The sequence below is a fragment of the Monodon monoceros genome, unplaced genomic scaffold, assembly GCF_005190385.1.
Source record: "Monodon monoceros isolate NGI ecotype Baffin Bay Population unplaced genomic scaffold, NGI_Narwhal_1 Super_Scaffold_8, whole genome shotgun sequence".
Lineage (NCBI taxonomy): Eukaryota > Metazoa > Chordata > Mammalia > Artiodactyla > Monodontidae > Monodon > Monodon monoceros.
In genome coordinates, this window is record NW_021703785.1 from 13,982,125 (window position 1) to 14,009,876 (window position 27,752).

Genomic DNA, 27,752 nt, shown 5'->3' on the forward strand with positions numbered 1-27,752 from the left:
TACAAGGAAGATCTTTTGAAAATTAAAAATAAAATCAAAATTTAATAGGACAGAGACAAAAAAAGACACATGAAATGTAAGAAGGTAAACAGTCGTCAATTCACAAGATTCAGAAAGAACAGAGAAAACAAAGGAAAGCATTAGAGAAATACCACAAAGAAATTCCCCAAATTGATGGACATGAGTCTTTATTAGAAGGGGCCCACCCAATACACAATACGTAGACAGTAAAGTGACATTAAATCCGCGTCCAGAAGTAGGAGGACAGTTGGACAAAAGAAGACAAAGAAGTGGTAGGTAGTCAGCATTCCAGAGAAAAATGTTAGGATGTCCTGAATGTGAAGGAACGAAGAGAGTTGGTGTTACTACTGAGTAGATGTAGCAAGTATGTGTTTGTGTTGTAGAGGGAAGTCCCTAAGATGAGGCTGGAGGTGTAATCGAGGGGCCTGATTACACAGAGTGTGGTGAGCCGTAGTTAATTAACAAGCTTGTGAACTCAAAACAGTAGAATACCTTTGCAACAGTGAAAAACCTGAGAAGATATTAAGCAAGTGAAGTGACAGTGACATGCATTTTCTCCAAAGAGCATTCTCCGTTGTTGAGAATAGATTGTCAGAGGGTAAAAGTGTACGTAGTAAGACGGATTAGGAAGCATTTAGGTGAGAGATGAGAGATGGGCTAGTAGGTTTTTGGAAGAGTAGAGGCAGAGAAAAATGGACACAATTGAGGTATTTGGGAAATACAATCCAGGACCTGCTGCTGGATTGGAAAGGGGAGAGAGGAGAAGAGAAATTGTCAAGGACGGCTCCCGGGCTTCAACTAACTCACTGGGATGGTGGTAATGCCATTGCCAAGATGGAAAGAGGTGGAAGAGAAACCAAGTGGGGAATAAGAACAGAAGTTCAGTTTTTCACATATTGAATTTGAGGTGCCTGTGAGAATTCCATAAGAGATGTGAAGTGTGATTGGATATTTGTGTCTATAGCTCAGAATTGAGATGTAGGCTAAAAGTACAAAATTCAGTGTTATGGCTTATTTGTGGTAATTAAAGCTTTTGTAATAGACAGGTTGCCTAACTGAAAAATCACAGGGGAAAACAGAAGAAAGCCTGTATTTCTAGCAGCAATATCCTTCTTAAGGTCCAAAGCCATGTATTCAGCTGCCTGGGGGATTGCCCATAAGCGTCTTAAATGAATTTAAAACCATGCCCATCGTCTTTCTTGTTACCCCAAACCTTTTTCTCTTTTTTTGTGCCTTATCCTAGAGGGTAGCGCCATCATTCTCCCAGGGCACTCAGGCTACTAGAAGCCTGATAGTTGTCCAACTTCTTTTCCCTCACACCCTCCCGAACAGTAGATCATCAAGTTCTGTCAGTTTTGTCAACTAAATATTTCAGAAACTGCCTCATTCTCTCCTTGCTTCTCACCACTGATTTTTGTCTGGCTCTTGCTTTTTCTTTCCTGTATTTTTGCAGTAGCCCATGACCCACCGCCCCCAGTGCATGCTCTCCCACCCTCTTCCTTCTCTTTGTTGCCACTATATTCTTTTTCTTAAAGAGCAAATCTGATCGTATTTCTTGTCATGAGCCCTCTTCCTAGGTAGAATTGACCATGCCCTCCCTAGTACCCCTGGATATCTATTCACACTTACTTTTAATGTATCCATCTCTCCCCCTGTTAAACTATGTCTTCTTAGGACAGAGTTTGCATATCATTCTTATGCATTCATTGCTTAATACACAGTAAATGTCCAATAAATGCAGAGATAATATAGTTCAGTGGTTAAGAGTTCAGACTCTTGGTCAAACAGATGTAAGTACAAAGTCTGTTTCCAAAGTGTAGTCATTATGTGGCATTGGGAGTGACTCTGTTTTATCATCTGTAAAGTGGATGTAATAGTAGTCCTTAGCTTCATAGGGTAATTGTGAATATGTTGGCTATAATGACAGTTTTAATGATTTGTAGTGTTGAGTAGCGAATGAATTAATTGTTTAGTGATGCTTTATCACTCACAAGATAAAATCCAGATGTTGAGGACCTTCATGATCTGTCCTCTCTCCCCATCCCCTCTGACTCCACATCTTCTCCCTATGTAACTCCTCCCACTGTAAACACAGAAAAGCACTTGCCATTACCTAAATATACCACATCTCTCTTCCCTTCTGTTCCTTGCAGTGCTGTCTCTTTTCACTGGGAATGTCTTTCTCCACTTTATCTCCCTAGCATATTTTTGCTCATCCTTTAAGACTTGTAGTGTCACTCCCTAACAGAGGCCTTCTGTGATCCCTCCCCTCCACGCTCAAGCTTAGTCATTCCTTTTCTGGGCTCCCATACAATCTGGTATATGCCTCAATTTTGCTTGTATATATGTGAGCCCCTTGAAGGCAGATTTTTCAGCTGTGTATTCACAAAGTCTAGCCAAATGCTTGAATTCAATAAATGTTAACTAAACAAATGAATATAGCGAGAAATGAATCTCTTATGCAGGTAAATGCATTTTTTAAAGTAATGTCATACTCTCTATCAGGGGTCGGCAAACTACAGCCCATGAGCCAAATCCAGCCTTTCTACCACGTGTTTTTATAAATACAGGTTTTTGGAGACACAGCCACGTTCACTCATTCATGTGTTGTGTGCCACTGCTTTTGCACTATAACATCACGATTGAGTAGTTGTGTCAGAGACCAGATGGCTCACAAAGCCTAAAATATGTATCTGGCCCTTGTACAGAAAAAGTTTTCTGACTTGTTCTATGTAGGTAAATTACTTTCCTTTAAATAATGTTTGGAAAGGACAGATAAAATTAGCAAAATTAACATTTTTTCTATGGCATACAAAATGCGGCCCTGTCCCTTTCTTTCTTTATGTGTTTCTTTTTCAGACAAACATATTCTGTTTAACTCTCTGGTATTTTTTAATTGCATAGGCAGGAGCAAGCTATTACAGGATGACTGGCCTGGGTCCTTTGCCTCAAGCTCTTTATAATGGTGAATCCTTTCACCATGAAGAGCTGAATATTAGGGAACTAGAAACGGCTGTTCTTCACAGAATGATGGATGAAACTGCATATTTACAAAAGGAAGTTTTTATGGTAGGTAAGCATGTATGAGGAAATATCTGATGAATGATATTTATAGATAATTTTTATATTAAAAATATCTTTTAATAGCAAAAGTTAATTGTGTAAAAGTTTCCATTCTGATCGTTTAGTAATGATTTTTAAAGTAGTAATTAAATTTATCTGTGCATAATTGCATCTAAAAAATTGCTTAATTGGAAAGAAACTTCACAGTTTTATAGGAAAATTTATTATAAGAATTCTAAATTGCATATTACTTATTGACTTATTTTAGATTCAGTAGTCTTTAAATGTGTCCTCTGCATAATTCTAAAACATCTGCATATAAATCACATGTGTTACCTAAATAATACTTTATTATTTTAGGGTACATTAAATGATCGAACAAATGCAATTGACTTCCTTATGGATAGAAATAATGTTGTGCCCCGTATAAATCCTTTGATTTTGTACAATAAATGGCAGTACCTTAATTTAATATCTACATCAGGTAATACAATCCTTCCGTATACTTTCCTATAAATGTTTATTGAGTTGTGACTGTTTTATTCATTATTTAACATTTAATATTAAAATTTTTAGTAACTGCTGATGTTGAAGATTCCTCTACTTTCTTCTTCTTGGATTCACAAGATAAGAGTGCTGTAATTGCAGAGAACATGTATTATGTAACCCAGGAAGGTAATAAGCATATTTTAGTTTCCTGAATTTATTCCTAAATAGGAAAAACTTGTAATTGTATTAAGTGCTTTGCATAATACGTTTCTAGATGTTGATATTTGACTGGCAACCTGGCTCTCAATTTGCGGATTTGAAAATTATTAGGATGTAATAAGGACTGTGATGAGAAAATGTGATGCCTCCTATCTTAGCTAATTGTATATGCAGAGGGGTTAATCTCGAGGGGTTTTTGCCTTTTTTTAAAAAAAAGCAAGCTATTCCATTTTTCTCCTTTTTAGGAAGGTAAGTAAAAACCCTTTCAAGATTAAATAAACTGATAATCTTATCAGGCATGAATAAAAGTGTAATCCCCAGATGAGAGGAGAATAGTTCTGTATTCTGATTAAACAACGTCTAAATGTTTTGCTTAAGTTAAGGGTCATAACCAAAGGAGAGGGAGCCAAGACAGGAACATGTTTGGAAATAAGGACTTAGCCTGGATAGGAAAGTCTTCAGTGTGACCACAGTTCTGTTAGAGACCATGAACTATTCAGATAGATGAAGATAATTGGAGTTTGGTTGGTTTTGGTTTCACTTTGTTTTGTTTGACCTGCTTTGCTCTAGAGAGAACAAAAAGAGCCAATGCATGAAACATAAAAGAAAGCTGATGGTTATTTCAGCATATAAAGCAGTAACTTTCTAACAATGAGTGATCTCACGATGGAATTACTGTGTAATAAGGGGTAAATTCTTATATATGAGAGAGATTTAAGCAGACAGCTAGTTTGTGAGAATGCTGTGGAGTGAATCCAAATTAGGACCATATGGCCCTTGAATTACTTTGGAACAGATCTATGATTTTATGTTCATAAAGTGGTCTGTCTACAAGAGAACCAACAAATAATAAAATATAATTCAGTTCCATATTATGGCAGGCTAAGGTCCTGAATGTGTCAAGTGAAGGGAAAAGGAGGCAGAGAAACAGGGAATAAAAAATAGGGGAAACATATTTATCGGGTTCTGGTTTATATTTCAAAAATTGCTTCTGGGCATCAGAATAAGTTAGGCCATAATTAATGCCCTTTGGTTAAATCTCTTGCAATCTAAAAGAAGACTTTATTAACTGAGAAACACCTGATTTCTTTATTTGCATTTATGTAAATATGTAAAGAAATAAAAGAGTTGGGAGAAATTTACTTAGCACTTTTGAAATAGTTCTGTTTACTAGCTGTAATGGTAAAAGTGATGACATTAAGAAGGCACAAGAATTCTTTCCCTTTCTTCTTTGAAAAGAATGTGCCACTGCCTTACTCTCAAATTGCTTCTGGAGGATTGCAAGTAGAATCGATGTTATCCTTCTTTTTGTTATATTTTTTTCATTAACCAAAGCCAGTTTTTGCATAGTTATATATTACTGGGTATGGTCATAACTGTAGCTTCACATCTATTCAGGTGTAGGTTTTTGGTGTAGCACACATTTTACAGTTGTTTTAAGTGGGTCATAAGATCTAAGGGACTGATTTTTCTATAGGTTTTAATGATGGCCAGACAAGTATTATTTCAGGTGTCATATGCTGAGGCTGGATGAAATTAAACCCATTTAACTGTGACTGCAGAATTAAAAATTATTTCTTCTTGTGGCTTCCAAATTTTCAGATGTTTCTGAAACAAGAATTGCACTGATGTTGGCATAAGATGATGTGAATTAGGCCAAGTTAATAATAGCCAGAATTTTTGAAATACATGAATCATAAGCTAATAAATATTGCTGTTTTCAATATCTGCTAATAGTTTACTGTATCCAGTTTTACATATATGTGAGGTACAAATACCATTATGTTTTACAAGTGAAGCTGGAAGGCAGTTTTGCTTGGCAACAGTAGAACTTCGATAAGCATGATACAGTTTCCCTACTGGCAAAAGTATCTCACAGATGTGTTTCTTGGGGACTATTCTTTCTTTTTGGTATCTGAGTTTATATAAAGGTTATTACTCTTTCAACATTTTTATGTGTATTTCACTCTGTGTGTATGTAATTTTTACCAATATTTGCTTATTTTCAGAAAGATTCCTTTTAAAAATTGTTACTGTTTTTATGTATTTTGTTAACTGGAAATGTCCCTGTCTTTAGTTTGATTTTAAGAAGGATTAGTTTGACTAAACTGTTTGAAACTTTCAGATGATGTAATTTCTTCGGTTACTTTCTGGATTATTGCTGATTTTGACAAACCATCTGGGAGAAAACTGCTTTTTAATGCATTAAATCACCTGGTGAGTATTTAGACACTCTTACTACAAAAATTCTAATTCGTTGTAATTTCGAGAAAGCAATATGAAGAACATGCATTAAATCGTTATTTCCCTTCGTGTTAACATTTTCAGTACCTTGACTTGGTTAGAACATGGTGCTAAGGAGATTAAGACAGGAATTCAAATTCTTTCTCCATGTAGAATGGGTAACCTCGCCCAGGAAAAGAAAAACCTACATGTCTTCTGTGATTCATGACCTATATATTCTTTGCTAGTCCTTGCCGTTGGACATACATTTACACGTCTAATAGTGTGTATGTACTGAATGTTTGTGTCCCCCCAAAATTTACGTGTTCAAATCTAATCCTCAATGTGATGATATTTGGGGGTGGGGCCTTTAGGAGGTAATTAGGTCAAAAGGGTGGAGTCCTCATAAATGGGATTATTGCTCTTACAAGAAGAGGTCAGAGAGGTAGCCCTCTCTCTTTCTGTCATGTGAGGATACAAGGAGAAATCGGCAGAATGTACTGCAGAAGAGGGTCCTCACCAGCACCTGACCATGCTGGCACACTGCTCTTGGACTACCAGCCCCCAGTTTGTACTATTTTTATTACATACCTCTCTCAATAACAAGTAAAGCACGTACACAGAAAATCAGTAGGGATGTATAGAATATTTGAATAATAAAGTAATCAAACCTGACCTAATGGATATTGATAGAAAAGTACACATAGTATATGTTCTTGCAAAGCACAAATGTAACGTTTAAAAAACGTTATTTGTAGATGCTAGGCTATAAAGCAAATCTCATGAAATTTTCTTTTGCTTTTTTGCATCAGTAGTAACTATTTTTTAAAAATTTTTTATTGGAGTATAGTTGCTTTACAATGTTGTGTGAGTTTCTACTGTACAGCAAAGTGAATCAGCTATACGTGTACATATATCCCCTCTTTTATGGATTTCCTTCCCATTTAGCTCACCACAGAGCATTGAGTAGAGTCCCCCGTGCTATACAGTAGGTTCTCATTAGTTATCTATTTTATATATAGTATCAATAGTGTATATAGGTCAATCCCAATCTCCCAATTCATCCCACCTCCCCCTTCCCCCTTAATATCCATACATTTGTTCTCTACGTCTGTCTCTATTTCTGCTTTGTAAATAAGATTGTCTATACCAATTCTTTCAGATTCCGCATATATGAGTTAACATACGATATTTGTTTTTCTCCTTCTGACTTACTTCACTCTGTATGACAGTCTCTAGATCCATCCACATCTCTACAAATGACCCAGTTTCGTTCCTTTTTATGGCTGAGTAGTATTCCATTATATGTATGTACCACATCTTCTTTATCCATTCTTCTGTCGATGGATGTTGCCATGTCTTGGCTATTGTAAACAGTGCTGCAGTGAACATTGGGGTGCATGTATCTTTTTGAATTATGGTTTTCTCAGGGTATATGCCCAGTAGTGGGATTGCTGGGTCATATGGTAGTTCTATTTTTAGCTTTTAGGGAGCCTCCATACTGTTCTTCACAGTGGCTGTATCAATTTACATTCCTACCAACAGTGCAGAGGGTTCCCTTTTCTCCACACCCTCTCCAGCATTTATTGTTTGTAGATTTTGTGATGATGGCCATTCTGACCTGTGTGAGGTGATAGTTCATTGTAGTTTTGATTTGCATTTGTCTAATTATTAGTGATGTTGAGCATCCTTTCACGTGTTTGTTGACCATCTGTATGTCTTCTTTGGAGAAATGTCTATTTAGGTCTTCCACCCATTTTTTGATTGGGTTGTTTGTGGGTTTTTTTGATATTGAGCTGCATGTGCTGCTGTTTGTATATTTTGGAGATTAATCCTTTCTCAGTTGCTTCATTTGAAAATATTTTCTCCCATCTAAGCGTTGTCTTTTCATCTTGTTTATGGTTTCCTTTGCTGTGGCTTTAAGTTTCATTAGGTCCCATTTGTTTATTTTCCTTTTTATTCTCATTACTCTAGGAGGTGGGTCAAAAAAGATCTTTCTGTGATTTATGTCAAAGAGTGTTCTTCCTATGTTTTCCTCTAAGAGTTTTACAGCATCTGGCCTTACATTTAGGTCCTTAATCCATTTTGAGTTTATTTTTGCGTATGGTGTTAGGGAGTGTTCTGACTTCTTTCTTTTACGAGTAGCTGTCCAGTTTTCCCAGCACCACTTTTTGAAGAGGCTGTCTTTGCTCCATTGTATATCCTTGCCTCCTTTGTCATAGATTAGGTGACCATAGGTGTGTGGGTTTATCTCTGGGCTTTCTGGCCTATTCCATTGATTTATATTTCTGTTTTTGTGCCAGTACCATACTGTCTTGATGACTGTCACCCTGTAGTAAAGTCTGAAGTCAGGGAGCCTGATTCCTCCAGCTCTGTTTTTTTCCCTCAATATTGCTTTTGCTATTCGAGGTCTTTTGTGTTTCCATACAAATTGTAAAATTTTTTGTTCCATTTCTGTGAAAATTGCCACTGGTAATTTGTTAGGGATTGCACTGAATCTGTAGATTGCTTTGGTAGTATAGTCATTTTCACAGTATTGATTCTTCCAGTCCAAGAACATGGTATATCTCTCCATCTGTTTGTGTCATCTTTGATTTCTTTCATCAGTATCTTACAGTTTTCTGCGTACAGGTCTTTTGGCTCCTTAGGTAGGATTATTCCTATCTATTTTATTCTTTTTGTTGCAATGGTAAATGGGATTGTTGCCTTAATTTCTCTTTCTGATCTTTCATTGTCAGTGTATAGGAATGCAAGAGATTCCTGTGTATTAATTTTGTATCCTGTGACTTTACTAAATTCATTTATTAGCTCTAGTAGTTTTCTAGTGTATCTTTAGGATTTTCTATGGATGGTATCATGTCATCTGCAAACAGTGACAGTTTTACTTCTTCTTTTCTGATTTGGATTCCTTTTATTTCTTTTCCTTCTCTGATTGCTGTGGCTAAAACTTCCTAAACTGTGCTGAATAGTGGTGAGAGTGGGCAACTTTGTCTGGTTCCTGATCTTAGTGGAAACGGTTTCAAGTTTTCACCATTGAGAACGATGTTGGCTGTGGGTTTGTCAAATGTGGCCTTTATTATGTTGAGGTAAGTTCCCTCTATGCCTACTTCCTGGAGGGTTTTTATCATAAATGGGTGTTGAATTTTGTCGAAAGCTTTTACTGCATCCATTGAGATGATCGTATGGTTTTTCTCCTTCAGTTTGTTAATATGGTGTATCACATTGATTGATTTGCGTATATTGAAGAATCCTTGCATTCCTGGGATAAACCCCACTTGATCATGGTGTATGACCCTTTTAATGTGCTATTGGATTCTGTTTGCTAGTATTTTGTTGAGGATTTTTGCACCTATGTTCATCAGTGATATTGGCCTGTAATTTTCCTTTTTTGGGATATCTTTGTCTGGTTTTGGTATCAGGTGGCTTTGTAGAATGAGTTTGGGAGTGTTCCTCCCTCTGCAGTTTTTTGGAAGAGTTTGAGAAGGATAGGTGTTAGCTCTTCTCTAAATGTTTGATAGAATTCACCTGTGAAGCCATCTGGTCCTGGACTTTGGTTTGTTCGAAGATTTTTAATCACAGTTTCAATTTCATTACTTGTGATTGGTCTGTTTATATTTTCTATTTCTTCCTGGTTCAGTCCTAGAAGGTTGTACCTCTCTAAGAATTTGTCCATTTCTTCCACATTGTCCATTTTATTGCCATATAGTTGCTTGTAATAGTCTCATGATCCTTTGTATTTCTGCAGTGTCCGTTGTGACCTCTCCTTTTTCATTTCTAATTTTATTCATTTGAGTCCTCTCCCTTTTTTCCTTGATGAGTCTGGCTAAAGGTTTATCAGTTTTGTTTATCTTCTCAAAGAACCAGCTTTTAGTTTTATTGATCTTTGCTATTGTTTTCTTTGTTTCTATTTCATTTATTTCTACTCTGATCTTTATGATTTCTTTCCTTCTACTAACTTTGGGTTTTGTTTGTTCTTTCTAGTTGCTTTAGGTGTCAGTTTAGGTTGTTTGAGATTTTTCTTGTTCCTTGAGATAGGATTGTATTGCTATAAACTTCCCTCTTAGAACTTCTTTTGCTGCATCCCATAGGTTTTGGATCATCATGTTTTCTTGTCACTTGTTTCTAGGTATTTTTAAATTTCTCTTTGATTTCTTCAGTAATCTCTTGGTTATTTAGTAGCATATTGTTTAGCCTCCATGTGTTTGTGTTTTTCACAGTTTTTTTTTTCTGTAATTGATTTCTAATCTCATAGCGTTGTGGTCCACAAAGATGCTTGATACGATTTCAATTTTCTTAAATTTACTGAGGACTGATTTGTGACCCAAAATATGATCTACCCTGGAGAACGTTCCCTGCGCACTTGAGAAGAACCTGTATTCTGCTGCTTCGTGTGGAATGTCCTATACATATGAATTAAGTCTGTCTGGTCTAATGTGTCATTTAAGGCTTGTGTTTCCTTATTAATTTTCAGTCTGGATGATCTATCCATTGGTGTAAGTGTAGCGTTAAAATCCCCCACGATTATTGTGTTACTCTCAATTTCCCCTTTTATGGCTGTTAGCATTTGCTTTATGTATTGAGGTGCTCCTATGTTGGGTGCATAAATATTCACAATTGTTATATCTTCTTCAATTATGCAAAGTACAGTTGACCCTTGAACAATGCAGGGGTTAGGGCCACTGACCCTCTGAGCAGTCAGAAATCCACTTATAACTTATAGTCAGCCCTCCGTATTCAAGGTTCCACATCTGCAGATTCAACCAACCACAGATCATGTAATATTGTAGTATTTACTACTGAAAAAAAATTGTTTTTAAGTGGACCCATGCTGTTCAAACCTGTGTTGTTGAAAGATCAACTGTATATTCTTTGACCACAGTGTAATTAAGTTAGAAATCAATCACGAAAAGAAAACTAGAACATCTCTGTATATTTGGAAATTAAGAAATGCTTCTGTGTAACCTGTTGATACAAAAATGCACATTTGAAAATATTTTTTGAAAGAATTAAGATTTGAATGACATTAAAACTTGACAGATACAACTAAAACTATGTTATATCTGAAAAAAAGAAAAGTTGAAAAATCAGTCATCTAAGCACAAATCTTAAAATTTAAAAACAGCAACTTAAACTTCTATCGAAGAAAGTAAAGGAAAAGGAAGATAAAGATAAGAACAAAAAGTAATGAAATAGAAGACATACAGTACTTAAGGTCCACAAAGCCAAAATTTGGTTCTTTGAAAAGACTAATAGAATTGATAGAAACACATGGTAAAACTGGTCAAGAAATATGGAGAAGCAGACCCAATCTATCTGATAGAAAGAGGAGATGTTACTCAAGATTCTGTGGACATGACAGAGGTAGGAAGAAGGCATTTTTAGTTATCAAAGGAATTAAATCTGTAATTTAAGATATTCAAAAGAGAAAACCCCGGACTTATATGACCATACTAGTAAACTGTACCAAGCATCAATCTAACACAATTTTTTTCCCAGAGAATAGAAAAATAAGCAATACATTTCAACTCATTGTACAAGGTCAGCATTACTTCAAAACCAAATGCATAAAAGGGCATTATATAAGAATGGAAAACTGTAGGCCACTCTTACTCATGGACATAGGTGCAAAAATCCTAAACAAGTGAATAAAGGAATAAACAGTATAAAAATCAAAAAGGAAAAATTAAAATTGTCATTTTTCCAAATTGTTTATACAGAAAATGCATATAAATCCACAAAAAATTATTAGAATTCATTTTTTAGTTTAACTAGGTTGCTGCCTAACAGGTCAGTATACCAGAATTAAGTCTAAGCATTGCAACAAATAAGAAATGCATTTTAAATAAAAATATCACTTATAATAGTATCAAAAATATCAAATGCTAGGAATAAATGTAACATAATATGTTTAAGACTTTTACACAATAAAATATTGAGAGAAAATTCAGAAGTCTTACATGAATGGAGAGATATACCATAATCATGAATTGAAAGAGTCAGTGTTTTAAAGATGTTCTCCCCAAATTGATGTATCGGTTAGGTGCAATTCCAATATGAATCTGAGTGTGTTTTATGGAAATTGTCAAGCTGATTCTCAAATTTATATAGAGATTCAAAGGACCAAGAATAACTAAGTTACTCTTCAAGAAGAGGAAGGTAGGATAATTGCTCCGCTGGGTATCAAGATCTTTCATAAAGCTATACAACTGAAAACAATTTGGATAGAAAAGTAGAGCAGTGAAAGAAGAATAGAGAATCCAGAAACAGACCCATGTATATACTACACGTGCTTTATGATAGAGCTGACCTTAAAGAGCAGTAAGGGTGGTCTCTTAAACTTTCTTCTTTTCACATCACACTCAGAAATCAATTCCAAATGGATAGAGATCTAAACATAGAAAGCAAAATAATAAAGGTTCTCAAAGGTAACAAAGGTTATCTTTAGGACTTGAGAGAAGAGAAAGATTTGTAAAACAGAACACAAAACCCAGTAGCAATGAAGAAGAATACCAGTAAATGCAACTACATTGAAATTAGGGACTGTTTTTTGTCAGAACACACCAGCAAGAGAATAAAAGGTCAAGCCACAGACTAGCGGAAGTTATCTGCATACGGGTAACCAAAAAAGCACTCAAGTCTTAGAAATGAAACCCTTATAACTCAGTACATAAAAGGCAATTATCTCCAATGAAATACTGGCAAAAGATTCAACAGACAAATCAGAAAAGAGACCAATGAAAATGTTAAAGAATGTTTAATATCATTAGTGATGAGAAAAAGCAAATTAAGCCTAATGAGATACCTTTACACATCCAACAGAATGATTTAAATTTAAAAATCTGACAATACAAAATGTTTATGAGGCTCTGGGGTAGTGGGACTTTCATATGTTGCTGGTGGGAGTAAAAATTAGTCTAACTATCCTGAAAAACTCTTTAACATCTTCTAAAGTTGAAGATATGTATATTGTGTTTGTAGAGTGCCAAAGTGAAAAAAATTCAAAGGTCTAGCGTCAGTAGACTGGATAAAGGAGAGTATATTCATATGGAATTCTGTATGGTACCAAAAAAAAGTAACTATAGCTACTCCAAACAGTGTTGGTGAATCTCACTATCATGTGGAATGGAAAAAGAGTACAAAAGAATATATAGTGTATGATTACATTCATATGACGTTCAAAGTAGATTAAATGTTTAACGATGAAAATATAGGTGGTAAAATATAAAGAAAAGCAAAAATGTTATTACTATGAATGACAAGATAGTGGTTGTCTTTAGGAAAGTGGGAAGGTGAAGTAATTGGCGGGGGATATGAAAGATGTCTGGGTTGCTGGCAGTGCTCTATTTCTTGACCTGGATGATATTTTGTGGGTTAAATCACTGAGCTCTACAGTTTTACTTTGTGCATTTTTATGTGTGTTAGTTTACACACACACACATCCAAAAAGAGGCCAAAAGAATCATGATGCAAAGAGGAGAGAATTAGTTAATAAAATGATTGTTTTTAGACTATTTCAGTGGTATACCGCATTCAATACATTCAACAGGAAGGCAGTGAAAGATGTTGTATGGTAAAGCGAGCAAACTTAATTGGAAAGAAGAAAGTTCAGTTGTAAAAGGATAGGTAAGATACTGATATTTTTCACCTATAAATGTGTTTTGCAGGAAATAAGTGTTCATGGTCGGTTGGGAGTTATTTATAATCCTACATCAAAAATAGATGAAGATAACACAGCTATTTCCAGAGGAATTCTGGCAGCTTTTCTTACACTGGAAAACAGCTTTTTGAGAAACTTTCTCAGGAAACTGGCAGAGGAAGAAACTGCTACAGCTATTTACTCTGGAGATAAAATTAAAAGATTCCTTACTGAGGTCAGTAGCTATTTGTTTGAAATAATAAATAAGTATCTTGCATATTTCAAAAGTATAAGTCAGTGTGCTTGGAGATATCATGTTAAAAAAATCATTAAGTATAATCAAACGGGGATAATAAACTTTCCTTTACAGTGGGAAAAGATGCATGTTACATGATACAGCTTTGCATAGAGGCACTTAACAAATCAAATTTCATATATTTCAGCTACTACTTCATGATCCTTAAAGTTAAAGGCATTCTAGTTAGGATACGTACTTATGTGAAGCATTAGGAGTTAAAGGATTATGTGAATAATCCTCAGTTATTTCACTCAAGGGGTCCAGTACAGGGAAAATTCTAGACAGAAGCTGATCCTCTGGAAGAAAGATTCATTAATCCATTCAAAAAATATTTATTGATTGTCTACCAGACAATGGAGATAATACTTATGAACAAGGCAGATAGAGTCCCAGTTCTTATGGAGCTTACATTGTAATGGGAAAGACCAGGTAAGTGGTATTGGAAAGATATAAAGAAATATAAGAAAGTAAACAGTTTGAGGGATGCTCTTTTAGCTGGAGTGGTCAAGGGAAGTCATCTCTAAAGAGCTGATGTCTGAGCAGAGCTCTGAATGAAATGAGAAGTCAAGCCATGGAAAGTCTACAGACTTTCTTACAGAGAAGAATATACCAGGTTCAGAACACAGCAGGTCTAAAGGCCTGACACAGAGACAGTCTTGCCAGGTTTGAGGTATAGGCAGAAGGTCATCATGACCAAAGTAGAGTGATGGGGAGACTAGTAGGAAATGAGTTCGCAAACATAATCCCAGATACTTCAAGCACTCATAGGCCATGGTAAGGAATTGAATTTTTTTCTGAGTATAATGGAAAGTCATTGAGGAATCTTGTGAGATAAATAATCTTGAAAAAGATGACTCTGGGTGCCATGTGAAGATTTGATAGTAGGTAAACGAGAGTGGAAATAGGATGAACAATTAGAATGCTATTGCAACAATCCAGGTAAGAAATAATGGTGTCTTGGAGTAGATATTGGTGGTGGACATGGTGAGATGGTATATACATAATATCTGTTAAAACTGTAGTCAGCTTGAAGAGCTGCCAATTGTATGTGACATGTGAAAGTAATACTCAAGGATTTTTTCTTGAACAGCTAGAACTGTGGTGTCTTTTTTTTTGAGATGCGGAGGTCTTGATGAAGAGAAGATTGGGATACATAGGGGATCGAGAGTTAAGTTTTGTATGTGTTAAGTTGGAGATGCCTGTTGGACATTCAAGTGGAGATGTTGAGTTGACAATTTAGTAAATAAGTGTAGGAATCAATGGAGGGTATAATGTTTTGTTTTGTTTTGAGAGTCATCAACATTATATATAATTTAAAGCTAAGAAACTGGATGAAATACCTTGGAAGTGAGTGGGGCAGGGGTTGGAGAACAGAGGGACTGAAAAAGAGCCCTGGAACATTCCAACATATAGAGGAATGCAAGAAAAGGATGATCCAGTAGAGGGGACAGATGGAACAGCCACTGAGTTAGGAAGATAACCAGGAGAGTGTGATATCCTAGAAGCCACCTGGAGCAAGTATTTCAAGGAGGACATGATAAACTGTGCCATATTTCTTGAAATTAGGCTTCATAATGGACCATTTTATTTGTTAAGGTGGTCATTGGTGGCTTTGATAAGAACAGTTTCAGTGAAGTGATAGGTATAAATGTGAACTGGATTCAAGAGAGAATAGGAAATCAGGAGACAGAGACAGCAAGTATAGGTAGCTTTTTAAAGGAATCTTCCTATATGGGGAACAGAGAAATATCCTGTAGCTAGAATAGGGCTTGAGGTCATGGACGGATTTCACTTATTTTTGGTATGCTGATGAAAACAGTCCATCCAGAAAATGAGAAAAGATGAAACGGAGCGGAGCAAAGTGGGAGGATAGCTCTTGCGTAGCTGAGAGGTGCTGGGACCCAGTGCACAAGCTGTAAGTATTGGCTGAAGAATGGGGTAGGTTTTTTTTTGGGTGGTAGCAAGATGAGTACTTTACTTCTGATTGATTTTGTTCTCAAGAGAAGGTCAAGTCATTAGCTAAGTATTAGAATAGGAGTAGGTGCTCTTAGAGGTTCGAGGGTAGAGGAGAAAATGTCAAATATTTTTCTAGTATTCTGCGAGTGAGAAAGTGAATTAAAAACATTATAGTAAGATTTCTGAGGGCCCACTTGAGGTTGATGACCATAAATTGAAAGTGAGATCAATGTTGGCTGCATGTTTTTCTCCAGCTGCCCTAAAGCTGTTTGGATCCAGTTGCAGAGTAAGCAGAGATGTGTTTAACCAGAGTTGAGGTTTTGCCAGGTGAATAACTGAGGGGAAGCATCCAGGGGAGGTGAGCATGGAATGTTTCTGTTATAGTAAAGGGATCTGGGGTATAACTTGGTTAGGAGGAAAATGATAATATGGAAAGTGTGATGGACAGTAAATAAGTGGTAGGGTCAGTGGACTAAAGGGTTGAGTAATGGTTGGTCTGGTGACACTGGGATGAATGAGCTAGAAGGTCAGCAGATTGTGGTCAGAGAGGGGTTGACTGAGACAGAGGTTTTGGAAGTAAAGATCTAGAGCTACACTGTCTGATACTGTAGCCACTAACTTCATGTGGCTATTTTAAACCTAAATTAAATTTAAATTCAGTTTCTCAGTCATACTAGCCACATTTCAAGCGCTCAGTACCCATCTGTGGCTGTGTGTTAGACAGCGCAGGGGAACATTTCTGACCTTGCAGGAGTACCAGGAACGTGATAGAAAGTCAGAATGTAAGGCCCTCCCTGGATCGACACCCAGGTGATTTGTAGGCATATTAAAGTTTGATACACACTGAGATGGCAAAGATTACTTTTGTATTTCAGAGTTTAAATGCACTATTACTAAATTGGTTTCATGGGATTGGTATAATGGAATGAGCAGAGTATTTCTATTTTGAACAGTATTTTTTTTAATTGAACACACCAAAATGGAGGTACTGAATTCAGAATTTAATAAACATTGTATTTCATTGTTTAATGTTAAATTTTATTTAAATTGATGTTTCCTAGCATTTTACTTATCAGTAATCCACCCAAAATTCTCAAAGAATGAGTAGCAAACTGTATCTACTTGTAACAGGATTTACAGATATTGTAATTGCCTTGCCAAAGAAGGATTCTTTTTTTTAATGTGGTTTCAGAACAAAATAGTACTTTTTAAAATCATAAGTTAATATAATTTTAAATTTTATACTAATATATTAAAGTAGGCTATGTTTAAAAAATTATTTAATGTATTTACTGTTCTCTTACTGGTTTTATCATTCTTAACTTATACCTTAGGGAATGAATAAAAATGCTTTTGAGAAAAAATATAATACCATTGGAGTGAATATTTTTCGAACTCACCAGTTGTTCTGTCAAGATGTACTTAAATTGCGTCCTGGAGAAATAGGTGTTGTCAGCAATGGGAAAGTAAGTAAAAAAAGCAATTGCTCACTTTTCTCAGGGACACTGTGATACGGGGGTGTCAAACGTTTTCTGTCACAACACACCTGATGCAACATACACAGAGGACAGTGCTCATGTGCTAGACATGCCAGACAGGTCTCAGCGTAAATAAAATGGCCACTGAGATGTCCAGTTCGTGGCACAGTACCTGTTTCTTCACTCCTCCCTCCCATTGGTGATAACATCGAATGCGGCTAAGGATGTTCTTTGGGGATAGCTTTTATAATATAAATATTAGAACAAACAATTTTGTATACATTACAACATTGTGATTGATCACTGTTGTAAGTAGGTGTAAAAAGTACATTCTGACACCTTTTTCTTCTTGTAGCTTTTTTCTACAATTGATTATGTTAAATAACAATACTGCAAGTTTTGAACTATAAAGTCGTATTTATTAATATAATCTTTTAAAATCTATAGTAAAAATCACTCTTACTCCCACCATCCTAATAAAATTTATTATTAATAGTTTGTTTTACCATCTAACCTTTTTCTACTCTACATAGCCATGTCTGTCTTTTTAAATACATAATTGTAATGCTATTATATATATATAATTTTATATCATACTTTTTTCTCTTACTATATCATAAATGTGTTTCTGATTAATTAGGGAGTTTTAATAGATACATACAAAATTAGTGGATGATAGCTACTTATTACTATTTTTTAGTATGATAGTCTGGTTTTCTCAGGAATGGTTTAAGTTTTTAAAAATTGAATCTGGTGCTTAGGTATATTTAGAAATCAACTAATGCAGTGTGTTTGACATTATCTCTGCTTGAAGCATCAAATTATGTATCCCTAAATCATCTTCAAAGCTGTAGTGTTTTCTGTTTTCTACATTTTTATGAGCTCTATTCACCTGCGTGCTTCATTCCTGTATCATCATTCCCTTAAAGTTATGCTTATTTATTCCTTCTTATCTGAATCTATAAATAATAGAAATTGGAGAATAGTGAGGGACTCATATCCACAAGCATCCACAAGTCACATATTTCCGCTTCAGTGTAACAGTTCTTGAGCTAATTGTGTTAGCTCCTAAAAATAGACGCGGGTTCATCTGTGTACAGTGCTGTTTTACAATTGGTGACCACAGTTGCCACTTATTATTACAGTAATATAAAATATTAGTGAATTTTGATAATGAGCTATGTGAAAGCCCAAAAATGGCATTGCTTTTTTTTTCAACAGTTGCTTTGGGAAGAAATCTAACTTTTTAGAACAGTTTTAAAGTATATGGCTACCTTCGGCTCTGTCAGGCATTTTAAGAGATAAAAAGAAAAAATTACAGCCTGCTGTATCTGTTACCTTGCCTTTTGGTTATGTTGATACATTACGGAAAAGCTACCCTATGTTTTCTTTTGTCATTGTTTAATATAATTCAGATATTGTTATCAATATTAGTGATAACAAATATAGTTATGTTCAACTTATTTCTCTTAGAACTGTTTTCTTCTCACTTTCCTTGAAATTGACAAAAGCATTTAGATGTAATTTTGCATCTGCCATGAACCAAACATTCTTCTAGAATCTGAGAGTATAGTAGTGAACAAACATGTTTCTGTGGCGTTTACACTTTGGTGGGCAGGGACCGAAAAAAGATAGTGTCCTTACTGATAAAGTGTTATTTGGACAGAGAACCAAAGAAGGTGAGGGAGCGAGCCGTGTTGCATATCTGGAAGGGTAACGTTCTAGGTAGAGGGAACAGTGAGTACAAATGTCCTGAGATGAGCTCACATCTGTGTGTTCTAGGAACAGCAGATATGAAGAGAACAGGAGAGAGGTACCTGGAGGCCAGGTCAGGTAGGGCTTTACTCTGAATGAGTTGAGAAGCCAATGGTTCTGGGCGGGGGATTGACATGAACTGACGTTTCATTTGGATCACTAGTGGCTGTTACATCAAGGATAGACTGTAGGTGTTAGGAAACCAGTTAGGAGCTATTACAGTAGTCCAAGTGAGATGTGATGGTGGCCTGGACCAGAATGGCTCTAGTGGAAGTAGGGAGAAGTAGACGTGAGATGTATTTTGGAGGATGACCAGGAATTGCTGACAGACTTACAGTGGGATGTAAGAGAACTACGTGACAGGCAGAATTGAGCTGCCGCTGTTTTAAGGAAAGGAAGACTGCAGGAGGAGTGGGCTTGTTCAGAAGGAGTAGAAAGGGCAGATAGAGGATTCAGTTCTGGACGTATTAAGAGTTCAGTGTTCAGTTCTGGACCTCTGAGTAGACTGGTTGAGTTGACAGCTGAACGTATGAGTTAAATTCGGGGAGAGGTTGGGGCTAGAGAGAGATAGTAAGTCAGATGACATTGACTTTTTGTGTCGACTAATGGAAAATTGTAATTTTGAGTATCCTTTTATTTGTAGGACTGTGGTTTGAATACAAAAGTATGATATATTTGAAAATAAGCACTATGGTTTATGAACTATAATGTAATGCTATAGCATTGCTATGAAACACAATAATCATAACAGTTGTAACATAGTTATAATTCTGAACCAGATAGTTAATGATTAAAATAATTCTGACATTTTAGAATCAATCTTCATTTTGAACCTGTCCAAATATTTACATTAGAATTGAAACATATTCAAAGTTAAAATTGTTTATAAATGATCAAAACTAGGGTGTAATGATGATCTCATACTTTCTTACTGCCATGCTAAAGAATTAAAAATCTATATATTTTAAGATTAAACAAAACCCTAAATAATGCTATTGCTATAATTATATTTATTTTTATCATGTTACATATTTACAAATTGATGAAAGACGTGGTGTGGCAGAGAGAAGGGAAACAAACAAGGCCTTTTTGTTTTAGCTAGGCGTATCTGGATTCAAATTCTGGTTGCACCATTAATTGTATAACCTTTGCAAGACTTGGTTTCCTCATTTGCACAATGGAAAAGGTAATAGTCTGTTTTAAAGTTGCCAGAGAGATTAAGTATACTTTTACACATAAAACACATAGAACAGACACAGAGTAAATTTTCAGTAAATATTAACTTCTGTTTTCTCTTTAAATATTTGAAGGCTATCATGGGAAATATGGGTACATTTATAGATTTGATTTGCGTTGTATTCATTGAGAGTCAGTATAGAATCAAGCCCAGTTGATCCAACTTCCACAAGTGGGGAGAGATTTTTAGCTCAGTATGTGGAAGAACATTCTAACAGAGTTTTCTAAAATTGTAATGATCTGTCAAATGAGGTAATGCATTTCTGTTATAGCAGTTATTCTGTATAACTGAAAAATCACATTTCCAAAACGTTGTAAAGATTTAAACTCCAGATAGGTTTTATCGTACTATTACGTGATTTTCAAATTTAATGTTCCATTTCCCAATTTGGTCATTATGTGATTTTATACTATTTAAGTTGCTTTATTCCACAAACATCATATTCATCTTTAAGTAGAAGAACTAAGACACAGAAGAACCAAGTTTCTGCTAGCTGTTTGACACTGAACTTACATAGGTGCAATAGAGCTGGTTCTCTGGTGAATTTAATCAGTAAAGATACCCAATCTTGTTCATCCCTTAGGAAAATAATTTGAGATTTTAGTTCCTTATTCTAAGTTATTAACAAAACTACTCAAGTCACTAGAAGTGGTATAGATAAAATTCAGCTCTTTTCCAGGCCTCTCCTATCCACAGTCAAAAAAATACAGCATTAAAAGTGCTTTGAAAGTTACCTTAAAAATGATAGCAAATCTTAAGGAAATGAAATGTTTATATGTGTACTTTTGGTATTACAGTGCCCATTTTTTGTACTTTTAAGAGCCCAGGTTTTATGTTTAAAGTGAACATGGTATTTATTTAGCTGGATGCCAACATTCCAACTAATACCACCTTTGATGTGAGTGAGCAAATGAGAAAAGATTCAAGAACTATACTTCATTAATTTTTAGAAAATATTAATTGCAGAAGCATATGAAGGGGAAGTAAGAAAATGCACTGCAGGGCTTCCCTGGTGGCCCAGTGGTTAAGAATGCGCCTGCCAATGCAGGGACACGGGTTCGAGCCCTGGTCCGGGAAGATCCCACATGCTGCAGAGCAACTAAGCCCGTGCACCACAACTACTGAGCCTGCGCTCTAGAGCCCACGAGCCACAACTACTGAGCCTGCGTGCTACAGCTACTGAGGCCCGCGCGCCTAGAGACCGCAAAGAAGAATAGCCAGCCCCCTCTCGCTGCAACTAGAGAAAGCCCGCCTGCAGCTACGAAGACCCAACACAGCCAAAAATAAATAAATTAAATAAATTAATTAAGTAAAAAAAAAATCCACTGCAACCATTTCATTCTGGTTGACATGTTTTCTAGTTGTTTGTCATTAAGTCTAATTGTTTAGTGCATAAGACTATGTCAGGGCTCACCTTCTACATCAGGCTTATGTTAATAATATTATGATGCTGCACATATTAGCTTTTCCAGAAAATGATAACGGCAGTAGAGTTGGAGTGGTTGTGGTGGGATAGCCATCCTGAGAAATTCAGGTATCTGGGAATTTTACAGCTTCCCCGCTCTGTAGTTACTGATTTAAAGCTAACCTACAAGATCTTGCTGTGCTCCAAACAGTTTATACAGCATCAGTTAGATGAAGATTGGTTGGTGTTATTAAGTAATTATGGGATTTGTTTCTTGGTTTTTGCTCTTTTATGCCTTGTTTATATATTAATTCATATCTACATAGTGTAGACTACAATTTACAGATTAAATAGGAAAATACTGAAATTAAAAGACTTATGGAATATAGACATTTGCTTTGATAGCTTACTTTAGAATGAAAAGCTTTAGGTTTTTGGAAGCATTATGTCTCAAAGTAAAACTTTCAAATGGAAATAATTTGCTGATTTTTTTGCCACATTGATTTTGGTATTGATGCAAATGTTATTTATAATATCAAAGTGAGGAAATAGTTTTCTCTTGTTTCCCAGGGGACTTAGTAAATGGTGGGATTAATAGCCACCATCTGTTTAATCTCTAATCAATATTTGCTTCAAGAAATATCTATTTGATAAGAAAATACTTGTCCCAAATTGGTATCTTATAGAAGATATACAATAATATAACTGCTTTTAAGTTCTTAGGACCTTTAGATGAAGATTTCTGTGCAGAAGATTTTTACTTGTTGGAAAAGATAACATTGACTAATTTAGTAGAGAAAATTGAGGACATTGTTGAAAATACAGAAGTCAACTCAAAGAAGTAAGTATTTAAAATTGTAAGAGCAATTCATTTTAGAGTTTGGTATTTTGTATCCGATTTTTTCTTTTTAAGATTAGAAAATGTTTCAAATACACACAGAAGATACAATAAAAGACATGTAGAGAATATAAAAAAACAGCAGACTGTAGATGTTAATATTTCATTTTATTTGTCTTGATTGTCCCATTCTCCTCCCTCCCTAAGAGGTAACCATTTTCTCAAATGTTGTGTGCATGATTCCCATATATGTGCTTATACTTTTGCTTCACATGTAAGTATCTATTATTAGTGTTTGTGTTAAAGTCTTGACTTTTTTAGAGATATGCTATTATACATAGGCTCCTTTTGCAGTCTGCCTCCATAAGAGCTTTATCCATGTTCGAGTATATAGAGCGAGCTTATTCATTTCAGTTTCTTTTTAGTATTTCATTTTGTGAATATACTGCAGTTCATTTATATACTCCATTACTGAAGTACAGTTAACTTGGCTTTAGTTTTTTACTATTATGTAAATGCTATCATGAACCTGGTTTACATGTGTCCTTGTACAATGTGTGAGTTTCTCTAGAGTAGAGGAGTGTTGTTATTGGGCTGTAGGACAGATGTACCTTCGGCTTTACCAGATGTTGCTAAATTCTATCCTTCAAAGGAGTTGCAACAATTAACACTGCCACCAGAAATGTATAAGAGTTCGTTTCCCCAGGTCGTCACCAATACTTGGTGTTACGCAACCTGTTAATTTTTCCTATCTGATGGATGTGAAATTGCATCTTATTTTAATTTGCACTTCCTTGACTTCTAGTAAAGTTGAGTATCTTTTCATATGATTGTTTTAATTTATGTTTGCTCTTCCTCCAACGTGCCTACAATTTTACGTGTTAGAGAGTGTGTGGCCTATAAATAAATACCTTAAGAAAGTTTACGAGTAGATTATGGTTTGGATTAACCCATTTATTTTATGTTTATTAAGTGGCCATTAAATGTCATGCTCTGTGAAAGATATGGTAGGTATTACAAATAAAAATAATATACAGTGTACAGGACCTATAGTACAGCAAAACATGTTATAGTAGAGAGATGCTGACAGTACTGACAAGGTTCTCAACCACTCTGACTCTAAATTTCTTTGTTTATAAAATGGAGATGCCTATCTTTTCTCTCTTTCTTTCTTTTTTTTTTGGTGGAGGGGGACATTTCTTAAAGTTCAGCTAACATTTTCTGTTCCAGCATATCACTGAACATATACATTTTCTCCATTATGGATTTTTTAATTTGGTTATATTTAATCCAGGTATTTATTTTGTACAATTTTAGTTTTCAAATGAATTTGAAACCAAAGAAATCTGGGCTTCTTAACTATATTAAAAGTTCTTTGAAAGTAGTTATTCTATCATTTAAATTTTGTTCTTCCTGCTCTTCTTTCTTTCCTACATGGGTCCCAGTGCTTGGATATATAACCAGCACTCAGCAAATATTGACTTGAATTGAATGATTCTCCATATTCTTATAGATACTATTAGGAACACTTATGTGTTTAAATATCATATCAATGATAAGAAAAAATAGGATGACCTTAAAAGCAGCAGTCATTTTACTTTGACAAATTATACAAGTTTGGAAGAAAGGTCATTTATATACAGTTGGCCTATTGGAGATATTTTACATTAAATTCCCCTTTCTTGAGACATTAATTGTGACATAAAATATGGACCTTTCTTTCCTCCCCAAAACTCATTTATCTTGTTTCTCCAGCCTGAGTGACCTTGTTATGAAAATTGATGCCCTTCTTTCCTCTTTACCTAAACATGCATCTCGGTATGATGTCACATTTCTTGAGGAGAATCACAGGTAAGATGTATTAGTGCTGTTTTTTTTCTGTTACTGCATCCTATACTGAATTATGGTTACCATAGGTATTCACAATATAGCAAAAGTTAAAGTAGAATTAAAAGTTGTTTGAGAATAAATGTATTTGACAAGATAGGGAAAAGAAATTTGAGTTAATTATATTCTAGTAAATAAATAACATATATATATACACACACAGATACATATATAGGATATGAAGTTTCAAGTAAGTTAAATCTAGTATGATTTGTCTTATTCTCATCTTTCTTCCACATTCAAGATCATTTGGAATTTTTGCAGTATAATCTTTATAAATAATAATATCTTTATATTCTCAATGTATAAAAGGCTCAGTTACTGAAGAATTCTTAATAAAGTGTAGACATGTACAACAGAATGTCCCAAACTGTGTTTTATGGAACATTACTCTGAAGTGTTGACAGATATCTTCTGAGGGAAAAACTGTAGTCAAGTAAATTTAGAGAATACTGAATCTTTTGGGGTGGAGGAGTGAGATTTTCAGTGTGCATCAACATATTGACGATTATGAGATGTGGTGTGGCTAAAAGAAAACAAAAGAAAAGTTCATTTTTGGTAAACTCAACAGTTGGGTAACTTATTCATGGAACACTTTTTTTGTTAAAAATTTATTATTTCATAAAAATTAGGTTTCCAAAAAGAGCCATCAGAGAAATACTGTTTTAGAATAATAAACTAGTTTATACTTTTACTGTATTATACTTCCCCTCTGAGATATTTGAAATAAAATTCATCAAGTTCTATCTACGTACATAAAATAATCTGAGTCCCCAGCAGGAACTTTTTTTTTTTAATTTAAAAATTAAGGACCACTTAGAATGGGAAAAAAATAATCAGTTAGACATTATGTAACTAAACTATAGACATGTTTTATTTTCTTTTTCTAATCACTGCTCTTATAAAGCTAAAATGAGACAAATTACTTTATCGTAAACTTAAAGTGGCTGGCACTTCCTTCTAAGTTTTCTGATTTTATGGTAGATGCGATCTTATATTGCTTCTGTTTACTCTATTACAAGATAACACGTTCTTTGGCTGTAGAAGGTCTGTCTTTTGAGGTGTCTTCACTTTCTAAAGAGAAATTATCTAGCACTATTGGGAATGAAGTTTTTATTTTTTTTTCAGATAACTGAACTGAGATTCAATACTTTTAATTTTAAGTATTTTAAACACTTTTAGCAGAATTCTTTTTGCAAACGTCTTTGATTTCCTAAATACCATATGCTGAAATAATTTAACACAAATTATTGACAACTGTCATTGCAAACATTAATCACTATACTGTTACATGGTTATGTTATATTTAGGAATTTTGATATGTTTGGAACTGTTTACTCCCACATTAAATGTCTGAACCATTTGGTCTTTCATAGGTTATTGTTGTTGTAGTCTCTGCTTTCTTTCTTTAGCTCTCACATCAATCAACGTGTCCTGCTGCTTTTAAGCCTTCTTTTATATAGAAGGATATGATGTGACTTTGTGACAGTGGTTTACAATTCTCCAGTTCTTCTCTATTTATTTCTGGGGCATTGTTACAAATATTTATAAATGGATATGTAGTATATGTGTGTATTGGTATGCATCTATGTTTATACAATAATACATACTCATCTAATGCCTGCCTTTTTTAAAATGCAAAGTCAGTAATCTTCCATTTTTCTGAGTTCATGTGTATAATTTAGGTATTTAACTTTTCCTTCTGTGTGTTTACACATGTTGGTATGATCTATTTATCCACATCAACTTTGGTTGTATGGCATAGCATGAGCTTTCTTGTCAAAAAAAAAAAAAAAAAAAGAACAGCTTTTTGATCCCAGTCTACCACTTACCTAGCTATGTGACCTCTCTTAGCCTCAGTTTCTTAGTCTATAAAATATAGATGATGATCCCTACCCTTCAGGGGTTTTATGAGATTCAGGCCTACTGTCTTAAGTATAGTAGATATTAATTTAATGCATTGTAGCTATGTGTATTTGTTACACAAATAACAAGGTGCTTCTCACAACTTGGAAATAAGAGAACTAAGATTGAACCTGAAAGTTAAGCCATAAAATCAACTCGTATTAATCAGGGGAGAAATGTGAATACTTACCTTAAATGTAGGATCCATGTCGGCAAGACTAATGATAATCTGATTGAAGGTCTTAATTTATTGAAGAAACAATGACTTTGTTGGATTTCATTTGTGTTGGAAGCCTAGAAAAAGAGAGAAGCACATTAGCAATGCTGGGCTGTGTAGTCTGGGTCAGTCAGAGCAGTAGAATCACTGTTGCACACACACGTGCATGTGTGGTATATATGTATGCATATGTATATTGGGAAGTGTATAGATAAGAATTTATGTATGTATGTATGCGTGAATGAATGAATTGTTATAGGATTTGACGTTACACAATTGTGGGAGCTGGTTAAGTAGTCTCTGTAAGGCTGTTGGCTTCTGATACTGGAACTTTAAGTTCACAGGGCAGGCCATTAGGAAGAGAGGTAGCTGTCAAGAGGGGAGAGAGCAAGAGAGAGTTGTCAAGAGCAAGCTGGAATCCCACAAGTATGGACTGAAACCTGTGTCAGTTCTTGTTGCCTCTGACCTTCGTGCATAGCAGGTGTCCTGCAGAAGATGGGAGCCCTATCACAATGCTAAACACACATACGTGACCTAGGAGTCAGAGAGGAGGAGGAGGATCTTGGGGAAGGTAGAACCAGTGGGGGCCTCATGCCAACGACGTTGAGTCAGCAGATCAGTAACAAAGTGTGTGAGCTAGAGAATGGCTGCCGCCCCCTCCTGCCCTCCAGATATCCTGAGAATCTCTCTTCTGGCCCACCCACCAGAATCGTGAAGGAAAGGGAACTCTGGAAAATGTCGTTCAGCCTAACCAACACACATACTACACAGATGATGGGAACTGTGGGATTCTGATTCACAGAACCTCACAGAATTGGTAGTAGTCTGGGGGAAAAAACTTAAAGTAGCTGTCAACAGATGCCTACTTTAGCCATAGTAATGTCTCATGAAGCATATAGAAAACAACCAGTTTTGACTAGTGCTACAAGTATGACAGTAATTTGTAAAATTTTCACCAAGAAAACTAAAGGAATTAACCATTGTGGATAGTCTCTTTAATTTAAAACATCTGATTTGTAGCCCTGGTTTCTAGCAGCAATTATCTACCAGGATTTGTTGTCTGATTCTGACACTCCTGTTTAAACATTATTAACTCTTATCAACTGCATATAAAATAAAATGTCT

The 27,752-nt window shown here is 35.2% G+C and overlaps 1 protein-coding gene across 1 annotated transcript in view; it reads left to right on the plus strand.

Moving 5' to 3' along the window:
- Window positions 1-27,752, plus strand: part of UGGT2 (UDP-glucose glycoprotein glucosyltransferase 2) — a 163,218-nt gene that overhangs the window by 85,379 nt on the left and 50,087 nt on the right. Inside the window, exons 17-24 of the mRNA XM_029210526.1 lie at window positions 2,926-3,090; window positions 3,445-3,568; window positions 3,661-3,759; window positions 5,918-6,009; window positions 13,680-13,886; window positions 17,240-17,371; window positions 22,497-22,621; window positions 24,374-24,469. Coding sequence (XP_029066359.1) covers window positions 2,926-3,090; window positions 3,445-3,568; window positions 3,661-3,759; window positions 5,918-6,009; window positions 13,680-13,886; window positions 17,240-17,371; window positions 22,497-22,621; window positions 24,374-24,469 — 1,040 coding nt within the window. The remainder of the gene's footprint in view (window positions 1-2,925; window positions 3,091-3,444; window positions 3,569-3,660; window positions 3,760-5,917; window positions 6,010-13,679; window positions 13,887-17,239; window positions 17,372-22,496; window positions 22,622-24,373; window positions 24,470-27,752) is intronic.